The sequence below is a fragment of the Chiloscyllium punctatum genome, chromosome 5 (assembly GCF_047496795.1).
Source record: "Chiloscyllium punctatum isolate Juve2018m chromosome 5, sChiPun1.3, whole genome shotgun sequence".
NCBI lineage: Eukaryota > Metazoa > Chordata > Chondrichthyes > Orectolobiformes > Hemiscylliidae > Chiloscyllium > Chiloscyllium punctatum.
The window spans coordinates 33,711,502-33,730,534 of NC_092743.1; the positions used below are offsets into that span (position 1 = coordinate 33,711,502).

At 40.7% G+C, this 19,033-nt stretch overlaps 1 protein-coding gene across 1 annotated transcript in view; it reads right to left on the reverse strand.

Moving 5' to 3' along the window:
• Positions 1-12,189: 12,189 nt before the first annotated feature.
• Positions 12,190-19,033, reverse strand: part of zc3h3 (zinc finger CCCH-type containing 3) — a 278,128-nt gene continuing 271,284 nt past the window's right edge. Inside the window, exon 12 of the mRNA XM_072570014.1 lies at positions 12,190-12,421. Coding sequence (XP_072426115.1) covers positions 12,390-12,421 — 32 coding nt within the window. The 3' untranslated portion in view covers positions 12,190-12,389. The remainder of the gene's footprint in view (positions 12,422-19,033) is intronic.

Consider the following 19,033-nt stretch of genomic DNA (forward strand, 5'->3'; position numbering starts at 1 on the left):
AACCAATGTCCTGTACAGCCGCAACATGACCTCCCAACTCCTGTACTCAATACTCTGACCAATAAAGGAAAGCATACCAAACGCCTTCTTCACTATCCTATCTACCTGCAACTCCACTTTCAAGGACCTATGAACCTGCATTCCAAGATCTCTTTGTTCAGCAACAGTCTCTAGGACCTTACCATTAAGTGTATAAACTCTATGACCTTGAGGCACTGGCCAAGTAAGGGAGATTATTGCTTATTAAATTGTTGACAGAACAAACTCATCACATTTGTTATGACACAGGATAAAATCTCCTGCTTAATTTAAAACCAGCAACACAGAAGATTTAGCCCATGCAGTAATCTGTAAAACTTTGAGTGGCCAAGAACTATATAAAGTAAAAATTAACAACTTTATTTCTTTAAGTACAACAGAGAATAATTAACTAACCACTATTTACAACTTCTTTCTCTAACCTACCTTGTACATTCCTTTCTATAATACTAGTCCAATAAGACTTCCAAATAAGATTTACAAAACGACACCTACCTCAAAACCAGGCAGATTCTTGACTTCGGATCTTCCTGTGTCTTCTTTTCTGCTGGACTTCGGATCTTCCTGTGTCTTCTTTTCTTCTTGTTAAGAATTTCTACTTCTCAGGTTACTGATCAAAAAGGCATTTTAAGAGAATTTTTTTCAAGCAGTCTGTTAAATGGTATAACTTGGCAGTTCTCCTCTCAAATGTTCAATTCCACCACCACCCCGGTCTTGTACCCCAGATCATCGGATTACGTCATTGGCATTTGAGATTGTCAATATACTCAATTCAAACTTGATTGGTATAATTTAAACCGATTGGCCAAATTTGAATTTGTTTTTGTCTCCAGGCAATGAACTAATCAAGTTGGTTAACCAGGTGTTACATTGTTATCTTATTGAGAACACTTGGCGCGGTGTCTGGTAGTTCTACTGCTTTTAACTCTCTTAAAGGTACACATCTTCATAACACCTCTCTCCTTAAGAACAAAATGAACAATCATAATGAAAAGATGGCTTCATTTGTTTTCTACTTTTTAAACACATTACCCTAACATAGTGATAACTTTCATATGAGTTCACCTTAACTTCTTCTCATATACCTATATATAAGCATAAAACATTAAAGACAAATGTCATCTAAACTCTATCAGTTAAATACACAATAATGCATCTGCAATTACATTCTTTTGACCCACATGTATGATTTTTAATTTAAAAGCCTGTAATATAAGACTCCAATGAAATAGTCTTATCTTTAAGCATTCTCAGAATGTAAGCGGATTGTGATCCATGTACACAACCATCTCCAACACATTGTTCGTGACATACAGATTAAAATGTTGTAAGACCAGTACCAAACTCAATAGTTCCTTTTTGATTGTGGAGTATTTCCTCTGGTGGATGTTGATCTTCTTTGAAAAGTAACCAACTGGTAGTTCAATCCCATCCTCATCTGCCAGCTCCAACTCCAATGTCACTAGCATCGATGGCAACTTTAAAAGGTTTTCAGAAGTTTGGTGTAGTTAAAGCTGGTTTGGAGGTTAATATGGCTTTCAAATGGTCGAATGCCTCCTGGCATGGTTCTGTCCACCGAAACTTTGTGTTCTTCTTCAGCAAATCGGTTAATGGTGCCACTACACTGCTGAGGTTTGGAAGAAACTTCCGATAAAATCTGCTGAGTCCTAAGAATTGAAGCACCTCTTTCTTAGAGGTTGGTCGTGGAAATTCCTCTATGGCCTTCGTATTTGTATTCTGTGGGGCCAACCTTCCATGACTGATATTATGTCCCAAGAACGTCACCTCTACTTTCGCGGGTTCAGTTTTATTTAAGTTTACCACCAGTTTTGCTTCTCATAATCAATAGACAATAGATAATAGACAATAAGTGCAGGAGTAGGCCATTCAGCCCTTCGAGCCTGCACTGCCATTCAATATGATCATGGCTGATCATTCCTAATCAGTATCCTCTTCCTGCCCTATCTCCATAATCCTTGATTCCACTATCTTTGAGAGCTCTATCCAACTCTTTCTTAAATGAATCCGGAGACTGGGCCTCCACTGCCCTCTGGGGCAGAGCATTCCGCACAGCCACCACTCTCTGGGTGAAGAAGTTTCTCCTCATCTCTGTCCTAAATGGTCTACCCCATATTTTTAAGCTGTGTCCTCTGGTTCGGCACTCACCCATCAGCGGAAACATGTTTCCTGCCTCCAAAGTGTCCAATCCTTTAATAATCTTATACGTCTCAATCAGATCCCCTCTCAGTCTTCTAAACTCAAGGGTATACAAGCCCATTCGCTTCAGTCTTTCAGTGTAAGGTAATCCCGCCATTCCAGGAATTGACCTTGTGAACCTACGCTGCACTCCCTCAATAGCCAGAATGTCTTTCCTCAAATTTGGAGACCAGAACTGCACACAGTACTCCAGGTGTGGTCTCACCAGGGCCTTGTACAGCTGCAGAAGCACCTCTTTGCTTCTATACTCAATTCCTCTTGTTATGAAGGCCAGCATGCTATTAGCCTTCTTCACTACCTGCTGTACCTGCATGCTTGCCTTCATTGACTGGTGTACAAGAACACCCAGATCTCTCTGTACTGCCCCTTTACCTAAATTGATTCCATTCAGGTAGTAATCTGCCTTCCTGTTCTTGCCACCAAAGTGGATAACCATACATTTATCCACATTAAACTGCATCTGCCATGCATCTGCCCACTCACCTAACTTGTCCAGGTCACCCTGTAATCTCCTAACATCCTCATCACATTTCACCCTGCCACCCAGCTTTGTATCATCAGCAAATTTGATAATGTTATTGCTGATACCAACTTCTATATCATTAACATATATTGTAAAAAGCTGCGGTCCCAGCACGGATCCCTGCGGTATCCCACTGGTCACTGCCTGCCATTTCGAAATGGAGCCGTTTATCACTACCCTTTGTTTCCTATCAGCCAACCAATTTTCAATTGTCCAAAGAGCTCTGCCAACTGTACCATGTGATCTTTCCAGGACTTACTAAAGATTACTACATCGTCCAAATAGACTGCACAGTTTGTTAAATCAGCCACAACTCCGTTCATGATTCTTTGGAATGTGGCAGGTGCAGTCTTCATTCCAAAGGGCATCACTTTAAACTGATATAGCCCATTTGGGGTTACAAATGCAAAAATTTCTTTCACCAACTGTGATAAAGGTACCTGCCAGTGACCACACATTATATCTAATGTGGTGATGATGTAAATGGCTTGTCTGACTTTCTTGATACATATCCAATCTAGGAATTGGATACGAGTCTGATTTTGTAAAGGCGTTGACATTCCGATAATCCATGCAGAATTGTTGAGACCCGTTCAGATTGGGAACGAAGACAATTGGTGAACTCCACTCACTGTCTTGGTTCAATGATGTTCTCTTCGAGCGTGGCCTCCATCTCCATCTGTCTGGCATTGAGAAGATTAAGCCGATAGGGATGTTGCTTTATTGGAGCAGAATTCCCTGCATTTCCTTCATGTACAGTACCTTCAGTCCTCCTCACCAGATTCTTATAGATGTCTTTATACTGTAGTAACAAATCTTTCAATTCCATTATATGCTCCTTAGACAGATAGCTTACTCATCTATCTCACTCCTCAAGGACTTCGTCATTTTAAAATCTATTTTGAGGCATCTCAAAATCCATATAATCAAAACTTGATTTTTCACTCTGCGGGGTAGTAACTAACACCTGTTTCTCCAGTTCTTTTTCTCCAGTATAATACGGTTTCAACATGTTCACATGGCATACCCGATACCATTGTTTTCTATCTGGCATCTTTACTAAGTAGTTCATTCTGACTCAACCTTTTCTCAGTTTGATAGGGACCACTGAATCTGGCTTTGAAAGGATCTCCTATGACTGGTAACAATACTAACACGTTATACCCTTTGAAAAATGTTTGAGTCTCAAGAGTTTTTATCTGCCACCATTCTATACTGTGCCCTCTTCAGGTACTGTTTTGCTAACTCACCTTCTCAATTTAATCACCCCCTCACCTCCGATACATAATCTAATTGTGAGATCTCTGACTTTGGTCCTGTCAATTTTTCTTTAATTAATTTCAAAGGGCCTCTCACTTCATGAGAGGGAGTGAACTGAGTAGATTCATTTGGGACATCTCTAATAGCAAACAATACGAATGGGATACCTTTATGCCAATCATTCAGGTAATCCTGACAGTATGCTCATATCATGGTCTTCGAGGTCTGATGCCACCTTTCTAAAGCTCCTGGGATTCAGGATGATATGCACTGGATTTAAAGTGCTGTATACCTAAGCTATCCATAACCTCCTTAAATAGCCTAGCAGTAAAATTTGACCCTTGGTCTGACTGAATCTCTCTGGGTAGCCCATACAGTGTATATAAAGCTACTAACTCCTTTGCTACCCTTTTTACCTTGATACTCTGTAATGGAATTGCCTCCAGAAATCTGGTAGACACATCCATTATGGTTACGAAGTACTGGTTCCCATGTTTAGTTCTCAGGAGGGAACCTTATAACCTGCATGAAAGGTTCTTCAAATGCAGGAATTAGCAACAAAGGTGCCAGTTTTATTACCACCTGTGGCTTACCTAGCATTTGGTATGTATAATACACATGGCAAAGGTTAACCACATCCATGTGCATTCCAGGCCAATAAAATGTTTTAGTACCTTGGCATGAGTCTTTCATATCCCTAGGTAATCTCTTACAGGTAGTTCATGTGCTACCCGTAACACTTCCTGCCTATAGGCGTTAGAAAGTTTTGAGAAGTTGTGTAGCTCAGTTTGAGGTTCTGGGTGTAAGTTTGCTCGCTGATCCGGAAGGTTCTTTATTTTTCAGATGTTTCGTTACCATACTAGGTAACATCTTTAGTGAGCCTCTGGACAAAGCCTTTGTTTGGAGTGATGTTACCTAGTATGGTGATGAAACGTCTGAAAATGAGCCTTCCAGCTCAGTGAGCAAACCTACAACCAGAACTTCCTGCCTGAATACTATTAGCAACACAATCAGGTGCACTTCGACCCATTTCTCCTCTGCACCAAACTGCCTTGGTCTCTATTTCCATCTGAGGATTCGATCTTTCAGCTAATAACCCTCCAGAATATTCTTTGCCTTCTTTTCAGAGGACACATCTAAGTATATACCTTTATCATCTTGTCATATTGTTGCAAGTCTCTTACCCTTTCAGGACTAAACACTTCTATCTGACCCTCTGCCTGTTCAGGCTTTTCCTGCACCATTATGTCCAACGGTATCTGGTAACTGAACCTCAATTCCTTCATCTTTCGCTACTTTTTCCTTCCTGCTGTGACTTATGAAAGTGGGACCTGGTTACCACACAGTCTGGGAAACTACCAGGATATTTCTGTTTTAACTGCTCCGTTTCCTCGTCTTCTTTGGACTTCTCCACAAGGGGTGTTACTCCCACTTTGAATCCTGCCAAGTCATTCCCAAGAACAAACTGTAATTCCTGGAACTGACACTCTGTCGATCACTCCCATTGTAACTTCCCCAGTCTTACGTTGGCACACGAACCTCTCACAGAGCAGAGTGCTAAATTTCTGTCCATCTATCCTACAAATTACCACATTCTCGGGGAACAGATCAGAAAGAGTGCATATTCGCTCATCCCTTACGATCAGCGACTGGTTAGATCCTGTATCTCTCAAAATTATAACTTCTTGTCCTACTCACACTTCTTTCTTGGTAATCTTTACCCACTGATGCAAATTCTTTGTAGAGATTAGTTACTAACTCCATACCTAGGCTGTGCCCTCTCCTGTAGCTCCTCAGCTGTTCTTGGGGTCTCCTTTATTAATTCCACTGGTTTAGCTTCTTTTACCACATCTTTTTCCTCAGCGCCTTTCTTTAATGACTAGCAATGTGTTTTTACGTGTCCCACGTTCTAGCAGTGAAAACACCTTTTCCCAGTGCCCTTCTGAAACCACCGACACTGTAATTTTCTGTGTCCCACTCTATTACAGTGAAAACACCTGAGAGGCCTTATACCTCCTGTCCACCCTCTTGGGTTTCTTTAACCTGTGGTTAAAATCTTACCAGTGTTTTCTACTCATGGTTCAGTAGTGTAAGATCTTGCTTTCTTCCAACCTTTATCCCTCACAGGACAAAGTTCTGGCCAGAAGCTTGTGTTATGCACAAACATGTACTCATCTGCTATTGAATTGAATTTATTGTCATATGTATCGAGGCATAGTGAAAAGCTTTGTCTTGCAAGCAATACAGGCAGATCACAGAGTTAAGTAGCATAGATAAGTAAATAATAGGTAATTCTGCTACCCTTCTCACTTCCTGAACTTTCTGTTCCTCCACATGAATACTTACCATCTCTGGGAGTTAGTTTTTAAACTCCTCCAGTAGGATAATCTGAGAGCTTCAAATATCCTATTTTCAAAGCACACACCTATCGATCAAAGTGACTACGTTTAATTCTTTCGAACTCAATGTAAGTCTGACCTGGTTCCTTTGTCGTGTTCCTGAACCGCTGTCTATATGCCTCTGGTACCAATTCATAAGCACTTAAAATAGCCTATTTAACATATTCGGAATCGTTTGACACCTCATCTGACAATGCGGCAAATACCTCACTAGCTCTGCCTACTAATTTAGTTTGAAGTAACATTACTCATAAATCCTTGGACCACTCCATCTGTCTAGCCAATTTTTCAAATGAAATAAAGAAAGCTTCAACATCTTTCTCAATACAATGTAGCAGAGTTTTGACATATTTATATATATATATCACTACCTTCTCTTTAATCTCCAAATTGTTAACTTGACTTTGCTAAGTCGCAACTTCTCAAGTTCAAATTCTCTTTCCTCTCCCTCTTTGCTCACCTAAGAACCTTCTCTCTTTTTCCTCTTTCTCTCTCCCTCTCTTCTCTTTCCCTTTCTCTCACCCTCTCTCTGTTTATCTTCTAACTCCATTTTCCTCAATTGTAATTTAAGATTTTCTACACCTACTACACTTGTCTGCTTCCCTGACACATCTAAGTGTCTGAGTAACGCCTTTACAATTTCAGCTTTACTTTTGCCCTTGGTTAAACCCAAATCTAACTTATTTGCTAATTCTAAAAGTATGATCCTTTTCTTTCCTTCTAAACCTTTTTGGGAAATTTGAGAATCTCCTTCAAATCCCAGAACCTCCTTTGCAATTTTAAGAGCCATTTCTCTCACTTTTAATTTAATCAACCACAAGTCACCAAAATTAAACAAATTGTCACACTTGCATTTTATTTAAAGATCTAGGACACTAAACTGCAAGTGTTTAAATCTGCTGGAATTTTTCGTGCCTCCAAATCTATTCAGATCTGTCTAAACCAGTTCAAATCACCAATCCAAACCCCAAACTTTTACGACACAGGGTAAAATCTCCTGCTTAATTTAAAACCAGCAACACAGAAAAGATTTATCCTACAGTAATCTGTAAAAATTAAAGTGGCCAAGAACTATGTAAGGCAAAAATTAACAACTTTATTTAATTAACTAACCACTATTTCCAATTTCTTTCTCTAACCTATCTTTTACCTTCCCTTCTCTAATACTAGTCCGATGTAACTCACAATTAAGATTTACAAAACACTTCTTATTTCAAAACCCGGCAGCTGTCGGTTGGCATCTTCGGATCTTTGTGTGTCTTCTTTTCTCCTTGTTAGGAATTCTGCGTCACAGGTTACTGATTGAAAAGGTACTTTAAGAGAGATATTTTTTCCAAGCAGTCTGTTACATGCTAGGATTTGACAGCTCTCCTCTCAATTGTTCAATTTCCCCCTGGATTGTGTCCTTCACTTTTAAGATTGCCAATATACACAATTCAATCTTTATTGGAAATTGGTATTTTTTGGGGATATAATTTAAACTAATTGGCCAAATTCAAATTTGTTTTTCTCTCCAGGCAACAAACTAATTGAGTTGTTCGACCGAGTGCTACATTTTATACCTTATTGAGAACACTTGGTGCTGTGTCTGGTAGTTCTGCTGCTTTTAACTCTCTTGAAGGTATACTCACATCTTCTTGACATATGAGTATTCAGCTTTCTATCTTAACAAGTTGGATGCCAAGAAAACCCATCATGGAAAGCGATAGTGGGTATCTTGTAAATTCAGCTCCCTGCTTGCTCTGAATGACCTCTACGTTGAGTATCAAACACCAACGTCTCAGGGCATACTCCCTGGGCACTGGACTCATGCAACTAGTGTCCAGAGTCATTTCATCTGGAATGTATCAGTCTCTAAGAACACTCTAGCACATCTCCAATCCACTAAAAGGATGTTTCTACATTTCAACACTGTACCTCGAACGGCACTGGCAACTATCATTGCAGTGCTGCAGAAAGGACACTGTACATTCAGTGACATATAGCCAGCTCATGGACTGAGACAAGGTGTATCTCTATGCTATTTGCTCAGTGTCAACATATTCACTCATTTTGACTGTACATGAATGCTCAAAGCATTCCTGCTTTGCATTGCTTTTTGCGCTTTGCCTCTTCAGCCAAATATCAGACTCATATTACCTCAGTCTTGCCTTGCAGCTTACAGCAAACAGAAACTTGTCCTGGTTGTCAGCAGGCCTCAGTCAAGGTAGAACTGCTTTCATTCAGGGAGTCCAGCAGAGTAAGTCAAGGACAGCCTTTGATGCCAGTCCAGGGGCTTGGAAACAGGCAGTTAGCTGTTTGGGATGGACACGGTCTGGATTCTCTCCACATAAGTGGTGAGGAACTGAATGCCATAAGCCCACCACTCACCTTGATTCTTTCTGTAATATTAATGGGCTATTTTGTTCCTGGAATGAGAGAGGGGCAACTATTATGGGAGATGAAAGTGTGTGGCACTTTCAGACTAGTAGGTGTAATGTCCTTTCCTGCCTGAGGCCTACCTGGGTGGCCTCAGACAGGGATTGCTCAGCATACACCAGTACATTGAAAGGTAACCCTGACTACTGGGGACCTCAAGGTCTTCAGTTTACAATTCAGGATATAAATAATTCCTTAATGTCACTTCAGTTTTATATCAGCCTGAATAGGATGTGTGAATACTGTCTTTGTGGTATCATTTTAGAAAGAGGAGCTGCTAAGAAGAGTGGTTTTGAAGGTGGCACTGAGTTTTTTAAAATAGTCCTGGTTAAGATAACGTTTATCCTTTAACTAGTCCCATCAGTTGATAAATTTATCATTGATCTAATTTGCTTTGAGAAGATTAGCTTATTTAACTTCAAAAATAATTCATTTATTGTGTTGTGCATTAGAACAGCCCGAGAATGCATTAGATAAATGCATGTGCTTTCTTTCATTATAACTTACATTTGTTAATAATTAATGCTTCACTGACCTTTGATCCATTAAAATTGGACACAATTTAGTTAATGTTGACTGCCTACACTCATTAAACATTGAGACTGCGTAAGATACGCACTTCTGTAAAGTTACAAAATTAAAATAGGCTCCAAAAATAGGTTAAAAACAGGTTTGACTTTTTGGAAAAAAAAAGTTCATCAATCTTCACCAACATTTGTTTATAAATAGCAAGGAAAAATGTAACATATTTAACAAGTATTAAACAGAAATGAATTCTCCAGGAAATAATATGCAAGCAATGAAAAAAAAAAGGACTATATTATGAACATATTGAAAAGGACACAGCACATTGACTATTGTATGTAATGCTATGCCAATTTATGAAATGTTAAGAGGAATATCATTACACTACCTTTGCTCCTCTGCACCAACACTTTGTTTGATTTATTATTGTCACATGTATCTAGGTAGAGTGAAAAGTTTTGTTTTTCATCCAGTACAGGCAGATCATAACATACAGAGACCATTGGGTGATTGAAACAGAGTGAGGAATACAAAGTTACAGCTGCAGAGAAGGTGCACAAAAAGCAAAATCAACACTAGCTTTGAAATTTGAGAGCTCCAATCACAAGTTTAATAACAGCCAGGAAGAAGCTGTCCGTGAACCTGTTGTTACATGTGTTTAGGCTTTTGTATCTTCTGCCTGACAGAAGAGGTTAGAAGAGATTATAACTGGAGTGGGAGGGGGCTTTGACTGTGTTGGCTGCCTTTTGTGGCAACAGGAAGTATAGATGGAATCAACGAGTGAAAGGCTGGCTTACGTGATGGTCTGGGCTGTGTTCACAACTTTCTGTAGGTTCTTATGGTCCTGGACATAGCAGTTGCTATACCAAGTCGTGATGCATCCAGATAGAATGCTTTCTATGGTGCCTCTGTAGAAGTTGGTGAGGATCATAATGGACATGCTGAATTTCCTTAGCCTCGTGAGGAAGAGGAGGCATTGTTGTTCTTCTTGACTGTCACATCAACGTGGGTGGACCAGGACAGATGGTTTATGATCGCCATTCCCAGGAACTTGACGCTCTTGATCAGCTCCACTGATGTAGATATGACCGTGCTGTCCTTCTTGCTTCCTGAAGTTGATGATCAGCTCTTTAGTTTTGCTGACATTGAGGGAGTGATTATCTTTGCACCATGTCACTAAGCATTCTCTTTCCTGTATTCTGTCTTGTCTTTGTTTGAGATCCAGCCTTCAACAGTGGTGTCGTCAGCGAACTCGTAGACAGAGTCAGCAATAATAAAGACAAATCCAAAATTGATGTGTATCTACTTCTTACATTACCAAATGGGAAAGTCTGAGGCTCAGAACACAACACAGATTGTTCCAATGTACACAAAGATCTAGAAGCTTTGCACAAAGCCCACTCTGGTTTATGACTTGAATTTAACTTATGCACCACTTTGATGTTAAACTGAGCTTAGAGTGGATGCGAAAAAGTTGAAACACCATTAATTTCCTGGACATTACAAGTACATATAAATTTATAAAATTTATCCAGTTTACTTCTTGGTTCTATAATGTAAAGTGTGTGTATTTCTTTACAAATTAGGCACAATAAACAAATCAGTTCAGAGATACTGAAGTTTAAATATCAAAATCTTCAGTGTTGATTTCTTGCAATGTGCAAGCTAAAATATGTCAATTGCAAATTGTTTCTCTTAACAAATGAGAATTTATATCCCAATACACACAAACCAAGCCAATGGGAATGACAACCATCTATGAAAACCTTTTTAATCCATGAAGTATTGTTCTACGTAAGCTGCCCTTGTTTTTTTACTTTGTTGACCTGGTCTTGCACACAGCAGCAAAGATGGTAAGTGGTGCCTGCACCCACTTGGCAAATATTGGCCCGCACATCTGCCAGAAGGTGCCAGGAATTGCCCAGTTTCATAATTGTGTGAATCTTCCATTCTTTTCTGCTCTGCCATGTCACAAGCTTCACTATGTACATCGTAGCTGTGTGGGATACAAACTAGAATCCTGTTCCATGCATTGAGCATCAATATTTTGAAATGTTGTCCTTTCTAAAATCTTGGATAAGATGGCAGCAGTTAATCTTGCAAATTTGAAGCTTAAAATATAGACTGACAATAGATTCTTACTATATTAAATGATCAAATTGTTCATAAGCTTTGTGGACATCACTACATGTAAAACTAAATGCATCCTTCATCAATTATCAGCATTACTGTAATTAAAAATTCCAAAAGTAGATACAATAATGTATTGAAATAGCATCAGGAAGTTATTTCATGCATGCAAACTAATCTCAAAGGCATTAGAAATGGCTTGGGTTGGGTTCACTTTTTTTTTGTCAAATTTTGTGTCTATTTAGCAATAAGGATTCTACCACAGGCAATGGAACAGTTATCACTTTTCTATTCGCTGTAAGCATCAAGAATTCCCACATTAGGTGCTCTTGGAGTATGGAGTAAAGTTCCCATTACGTTACCCATCGAGCATGTTAATGTTTCCAATAATGCACACCAGACACATCATACAAAATAACAAGAATCAAAACCTTGCAATATTTAATAAAACTGAGCTTTTGTTTGAACAAATTCAGAATCTACAACAATATAAAAACCACAATTTTTAAATGTTGCTCCACTGTTGTGAGAGAGAAAATCAAACCTGAAAGACATCCTTGAGGCTCAGAAACTAAGCATTGATTCATACTAGAATCATTGCTTAAATGACTTATTTCCCTTGAATGGTAGGTGTAGATGAATAGCAAACACTGCTAGATTTGTAATTGCAATGTCCCGATAAGGCCATAATCTGGGTTCTTACAGCAGTGGGACAAGAAAGCACCACAGAAAATGATCGTGCAAAACAATAGTCGGAAATGTCTCTTCTGCTTGCTGTCCAAACAGTTCAAGGTGAATAAACCATTCCAAGCAAGTCCTCTTTCTGCTACTTGGTTAATGTTGCTATGGTTTTGCAATGGAACATCAGCAGAAGTCAATCAAAATCTGGGTTTGATCTGAATTGGTTTCCCTACAAGACAAAAGAAAAGTTATGGACAGCAACAGCATCGTAGAATCTACAGCAGAGAGTGAAGCCACTTGATTCAAACACTCCTGTGTTGGTAGCAGACTATCAGCAAGCGCCAGGTAATTCAATTCCACTTCCTTGTACATTTCCAGTATCAATTTATTCTTTTTCTTTAAAAAAAATCTAATTCATCAATTTCAAATAAACTCTACATAAAGCATCACCTTGTTAGAGTATTCCATTCCTAATAATCTTGAATATATGCATTATGGTTACTTAGTCAGCAGTGGAAACTAGGTTTCCCTCAAGCCTCACAAAATTTGATTATCTCCTTGACTTTCTTTCATATAGTCAAAAAAAAATCTGGATCTGTGTGAATGTAAAACCAAATTTATTTCAGTTGGATAATTGCCAGTAGGAATTTACAGTAACAACCTCTCCTCCCTACTGTCAACCAAACCTCAAATTTAATAATTAGTTTTTGAAACATACTTTCTTGGAAGTTGGGCATTGCCAGAGAGACCAGCAATTATTGTGCATCCCAATTGTGTATCAGAGGCTGGGGGCATGGTGAGATGTGGGGCTGGGGGTTAAGTAGTCAACTTCTTCAATCATTGCAGTCCATGTGTTGCAGTTACATCTGCAGAGCTGTTAGGAATTTGAGTGGCAAAGGAAGAATAGTGATATAGTTCCAAGGCTGTGGTCAGTGATCTTGCTCACTTTGAGATTTCGACACATTAAGATTTAACTGGTACTCACTAGCGAAGGTCATCACATTTATATGGTCTCTATCATGATAGCAGAGCATCTCAAAGTACTTTACTTACAATTGAGCACTTTTGGAGTGTACTCACCATTGCTGTCACTTAACAATTTATACAGCAAGCTTTCACAAATAGCTACTGAAAAAGATCTATTTTAATTATGTTAGTTGAGGAATAAACATTGGCCAGGGCAGTAGAGGAACACTCATATCCACTACAAATGGTGCCACAGGTTCTTTTACATCCACCACAGAGCAGCAGCTGGGTCTTCGGTTAAAATTCTCAACTTAAAAACAGCAGGTGTAATGGGCCAGCAATTCTTTGATACCGCAACGTGATGTCAGCCTATATTATTAATCACACAACACCAGGTTATAGTCCAACAGGCTTTTTTGAAAGTACATGAAGGAGCACTCCGAAAGCTTGTACTTTCAAATAAACCTGTTGAAGTATAACCTGGTGTTGTGTAATTTTTAACTTTGTCCACCCTAGTTCAACACCAGCACCTCCACATCAAGCCTATGTTATAGAAGATTTCAGAATAGGACTTGAACCCACAAGCTTCTGAATCACAAGCAAAAGTCATATCCAGTTTGACATTTGGTTGAGAATGCAGCTGTTACCTGTTGAACTGTACTCAAGCACTAGTTTCCAGAGAAGGAGAAAATTGAGAAACTGAAATAAAATCTGCGTTAAAAAAAAATCAACATACTCTACTGTAGTTGGAAGAGAATCAGCACCAATTGCAACTACCATTATTACCAATATCACCTACATCATTATTCACAGTTAATCTGATACAAGATTAGAATTTCCAAACATGGCCTCTGTGTGCTATCAGCTAGCTCAGCATAGTAATGAAGTGCTGTAATTCTGTGTTTGTGATCCTCAGTGCTTCTACTAAGTAATATTAGAAATCTCTTACACAGATGTAGGGACTAAATTCAGCCACTGACAGTACTGTGGGATTCAGTAGTTTATTTTGTGAAGAGAGTAAAAAAGGCAGCTAAACTGACCTCACAGGGACTGGAAATAAAGTTCAAATGTGGCCTCAGAGGCTAAGGGTGCTCCTCTAGTAATGACTAGTATGGCAGTGGGGAATTATGGAACATAGATTAAACTGGCAGTGGGTCAACTAGGAGATTATAAAAAAGATACTGGAGAATTAAATGGAAACTGGGTGAAAGGTTATTTCTTTAACTAGATACAAGTTTGAGAGAGAAAAGCTGTGCAGGTGTAGGTGCAGGTTAATATGGATCAGTAATTTCATGGAGGAGGCAGAAGGGTGAGGAGCTACTACAAGAAATCAGTTTTATACAGGAATAAAAGCTTTGACAAAGGGTCAGTTAGACTCGAAATGTCAACTCTTTTCTCTCCTTACAGATGCTGCCAGACCTGCTGAGATTTTCCAGCATTTTCTCTTTTGGTTTCAGATTCCAGCATCTGCAGTAACTTGCTTTTATCCAGTGTTTAACCCATTGCCACCTCTCTTCCAGGAATGCCTACCCTGAAGAAGTACTGCTCTTCTCTCCTACAGGATTTTCATTTGTCTCTCTCCCCCTGTCCACCTTCTCTGCTTTCCTTTTCTCTCTCAGTGTTAGACAAGGTATTTACTAAGACTCGCTTCCCCAGCCATACTTCCTTCCTCAGTGACTGTCTTCGCCTCTGACTTACTCCACGTGGATTTCAACTCAAATTCCATCTTGCATGCAGCCTCTAGGATTACAGATACTTGAACGATATACAATATTTTTCCAACTGCTGTTCTCGCTGCATCCTAAAAGCCACACTCGGGGCCACGCGCCTCTCTCTAGCAGCACCGACTTACTCTCTCTCAAAGCTGTCCTGGTCCACAGTTTCATTTCATCCTTCGTATTAGTCGACACCTTAACTCCAAACTTTTCCTGTTTCTTGCAGATGTTAAGGAACACAAGCTTCAACTTCTCATCCACACCTCTGCCCACCCTCCACCTTCCAACAGTCCCAATCCCTCGAATTCCATCTCTTCCAGCCCCAGCCCTTGCCGTGTGTTCACCATACCCTCTGACCTTCCCATCCCTGAGGCTGAGCGTGCTGTTCTCAGCAAAGGACTCAGCTTCGTACCCTTACCTCCCAACCTCAATGAATTCCAGGCTCGACATGATGCTGAGCTCTTCTTCCATCACCTTCGTGCTCACTTCTTTGGGCAAGAGACCGCCCTCTGCTCCACAGATCCTTTCACATCCCTCCAACATTCCACCTCTAATTGGACACCACCGCCAGGACAATTTCCTGCCCCTCTTACCCATTCCAACCTCTCTCCATCCGAACTTTCTGCCCTTCGCTCCATTAGGTCCAACCCCAACCTTGGCATCAAACCAGCTGACAAAGGGGCTGCTGTTGTTGTCTGGCATACTGACCCCTACCTCGCAGAGGTTGAGTGCCAACTCTCAGATTCCTCCTCCTACCTCCCCCGGAGCATGACCATACCACTGAGCATCAAGCCATTGTCTCCAACACCGTGACTGGCCTCATTTCCTCCAGATGCCTCTTCCCCACAGCTTCAAACCTCAGTCTCCCAACCCCGGACAGCCTGTTTCTACCTACTCCCCAAAATCCACAAGGAGTACTGTCCCGGCAAGTCCATTGTATCAGATTGCCCCTGCCCCACTGAACTTATTTCCTCCTACTTTGACTCCATCCTTACTCCTCTGGTTCACTCCCTCCCCACCTACAGCAGGGATTCCTCTGATGCCCTGCGACACATTGACAGTTTTCAATTCGTAGGACCTAACCACCTTCTATTCACCATGGATGTGCAATCTCTTTACATCTCCATCCCACACAAAGATGGCTTGAAAGTTCTTCGCTTCTTTCTTGAAAAGAGGCCCGAACAATCTCCATCCACCACTACTCTCCTCCACCTGGCTGAATTTGTTCTCTCTCTCAACAACTTCTCCTTCAACTCATCCCATTTTCTCCAAATCAAAGGTGTAGCAATGGGTACCTGCATCGGTCCTAGGTATGCCTGCCTTTTCATGGGGTAGTGGAGCATTTATTTTTCCATGCCTACCCGGGTCCCTTCCCACAACTGCTTTATCGGTACAAAAAGGAGCTTTGACAAAGGGTCAGTTAGACTCGAACCGTCAGCTCTCTTCTCTCCTTACATATGCTGCCAGACCTGCTGAGATTTTCCAGCATATCCTCTTTTAGTTTTATATAGGAATATTGCACCACTAGATAGAGTACACATATAATATCATCAAACTACAAAGTTGACCATTCAACATATACAACTCATCCAATACAAAGTGTATTAAATTTTAATACATGCTAGAAGATTCTATTTCTGAGTTGGAGTGCATCAGAAGCAAACGTATTCCTCATGAATTGGGTCAAAGGAATCAATAGCAAAATATAGACATTTGGGTTGAATCTTTTATTGGCAAAGTTCATGTTATGTCAAGTCTTTTTGGAGGGATTTCCCCTGCAAGGCCTAGTGAGCTTTTGCACCATATCCTGCCAAACTGGAGAAACTCAGCAAGTCTGTGGAGAGAAAAATTTACCAAACTTGTATCACTAACAGCTTACTCAGCCCCATATCGCCCTCACACCTGATTCCAGTTCCATTTTACCCTCCACTTCCCACCAAGATTGATTCAAGCAGTGGAACTACATTTCTACTAGCTACATAAAATGTTCCACCATGGCTCTGATCATGGCATACATTAAATCTGTACCACATCAATCAAGGGTTGTGCAATGGTGACATGAGCCACATCCACACTGGGTAGCCCTTGTCTGCCTGTAACCAGCTAAATAAGGTCTTGGAACCTCAAAACATACCAGCTACATGAAAGTGCTCCAGGCTGTAGGAGTCATTCCAACTGGCAGGGTAGTGGGCACACATCGCCAGGAACAATGATCACAGATCACCTGCACCTTAATGGAACATTAATGCACATTAATTCTTGTTGATTAATTCTGCAGTGTTGTGTTACAGCCCTCTCAATGCCATGTCTGTGTACAGTCTAATGCACCCTGCACCTGAAGATAACCAGGTATGTTCCAAATCCTACTGCCCAACTGCAGCACTGACCTCATTATGGCGAAACAAACTAGTGTGATTTTGTGTAGATGGCACTGGCCCCTGTCCTGATGCATTTGTTGGTGCATGACTGAGAAACCCCATACAGGTCACCCCTTGCTCACTGGAAGAAGCTGGCTGCATTGAAGTTCAGAGGGGCTGTAACCATATAGCCACCAGGAAAGGATGGGCCTCCATTCTTGCTGCTCTCAGTTCCCTGCACTGAGTTATACATCATGGAAACAGACCCTTTGGTCCAACTTGTCTGTACCAATCAGACATCCCAATCTTACCTAGTCCCATTTGCCAGCAATTTGGCCCATAACCCTTAAAACTCTTCCTATTCATATACCCATCCAGACGCCTTCTAAATATTGTGATTGTACCCACTTCCTCGAGCAGCTCATTCCATACACATGCTACTCTCTGTGTGAAAAAGTTACCCCTTAGGTCCTTTTAAAATCTTCCCCCTTCACCTTAAACCAATATCCTGATAGTTTTGTCTCTGCCCCAGAGCATACAGAGCCTGCATTAGCACTGAGCCAGAAAACTCTGGGCCTCCTGCACACCCACATAGAACTCTCCTTTGAACTGAACACTCCTTGTCCTCAACATCGACCAAGTCCTCTTCCTGGGCCTGTCATTGGCCCTGGTCATCCTGCATCTGCCTTCTTCTTCTTAGACAAGAATCGAGAGTGAAAGATGTTGTAAGCTGTGCAGATGAGAGCAAGGACTGCAGGGTGGTTGAGCGAATTAACAATGGCATCTTGGTACAGGGAGTTGGAGAAGGAAATGGTAGGAATGGTAGAGGCAATAGAATCAGAAGGATAAATACTGCTGTCTGCAGCTGTGAGCTGGGGTTCTAAAGGCTGTACCCTACCGGGGTGCCAGAGTTAAGGATATCTCCTTTGGGCTGAAGAAGAACTTGGAGAGGGAGGGGAGGGATCCAGTAGTTGTCATTCACATTGGTATCAACAATACTGCTAGAAGTAGAAAGGAGGTTTTACTGAGCAAATTTGAACAGTTAGGAACTAAATTATAAAGCACAACATCAGAGGTAATAATCTTGGGATTAATACTTGAGCCAAGTAAACTGGCATAAAGTACCTTAGGTCAAGGAGCTAAATGTGTCTCGAGGATTGGTTATGGTGAAATGAGTTTCAGGTCGTGGGGCTCTGGTACCACTATTGGGGTAGAAGGGAGCTGTTCTGTTGGGATGGGCTTCACTTTAACTGTAATGGGACCAGTAAGCTGGTGAACAGAATAACTAGGTGGTTGGGGGACCAGGGCGAAGCCAGACTTACAAAGCAAGAGGATTTGGCAGCATTAAAAGGTCAGCTATTTTGATAACAATACTCAGAGAGCAGAGTATACAAACGTAGAAAAACAGCAGCAGATAGGGTAAAAATAGTAAAAAGGCACAACGATTTGCTCTTTACTTTAATGCTCACAATATACAAAAGCAAATTAATAAACTAACAGCAAAAATACAGGTTAATGGGTATGGTCTTAGAGCTATTACAGGGACATGATTAGATGAAGATCAAAGCTGGAAACTAAATATTCAGGAGAATCTGACTTCTTGAAACAGAGGTTTACTTGCCTCTCCTCCAACCCAGTTTACTGTATCCAGTGCTCCTTCCCACTTCCTCTCCGACATTTCTATCCTCAACCTCCTCCATTGCCACAGTGAACCAGACCGTAAATTGGAAGAACACCACCTTATCATCTGCTTGGGCAGCCTACAGCTTGGAGGATTCAAAATTCTCCAATTTCAAACAATCT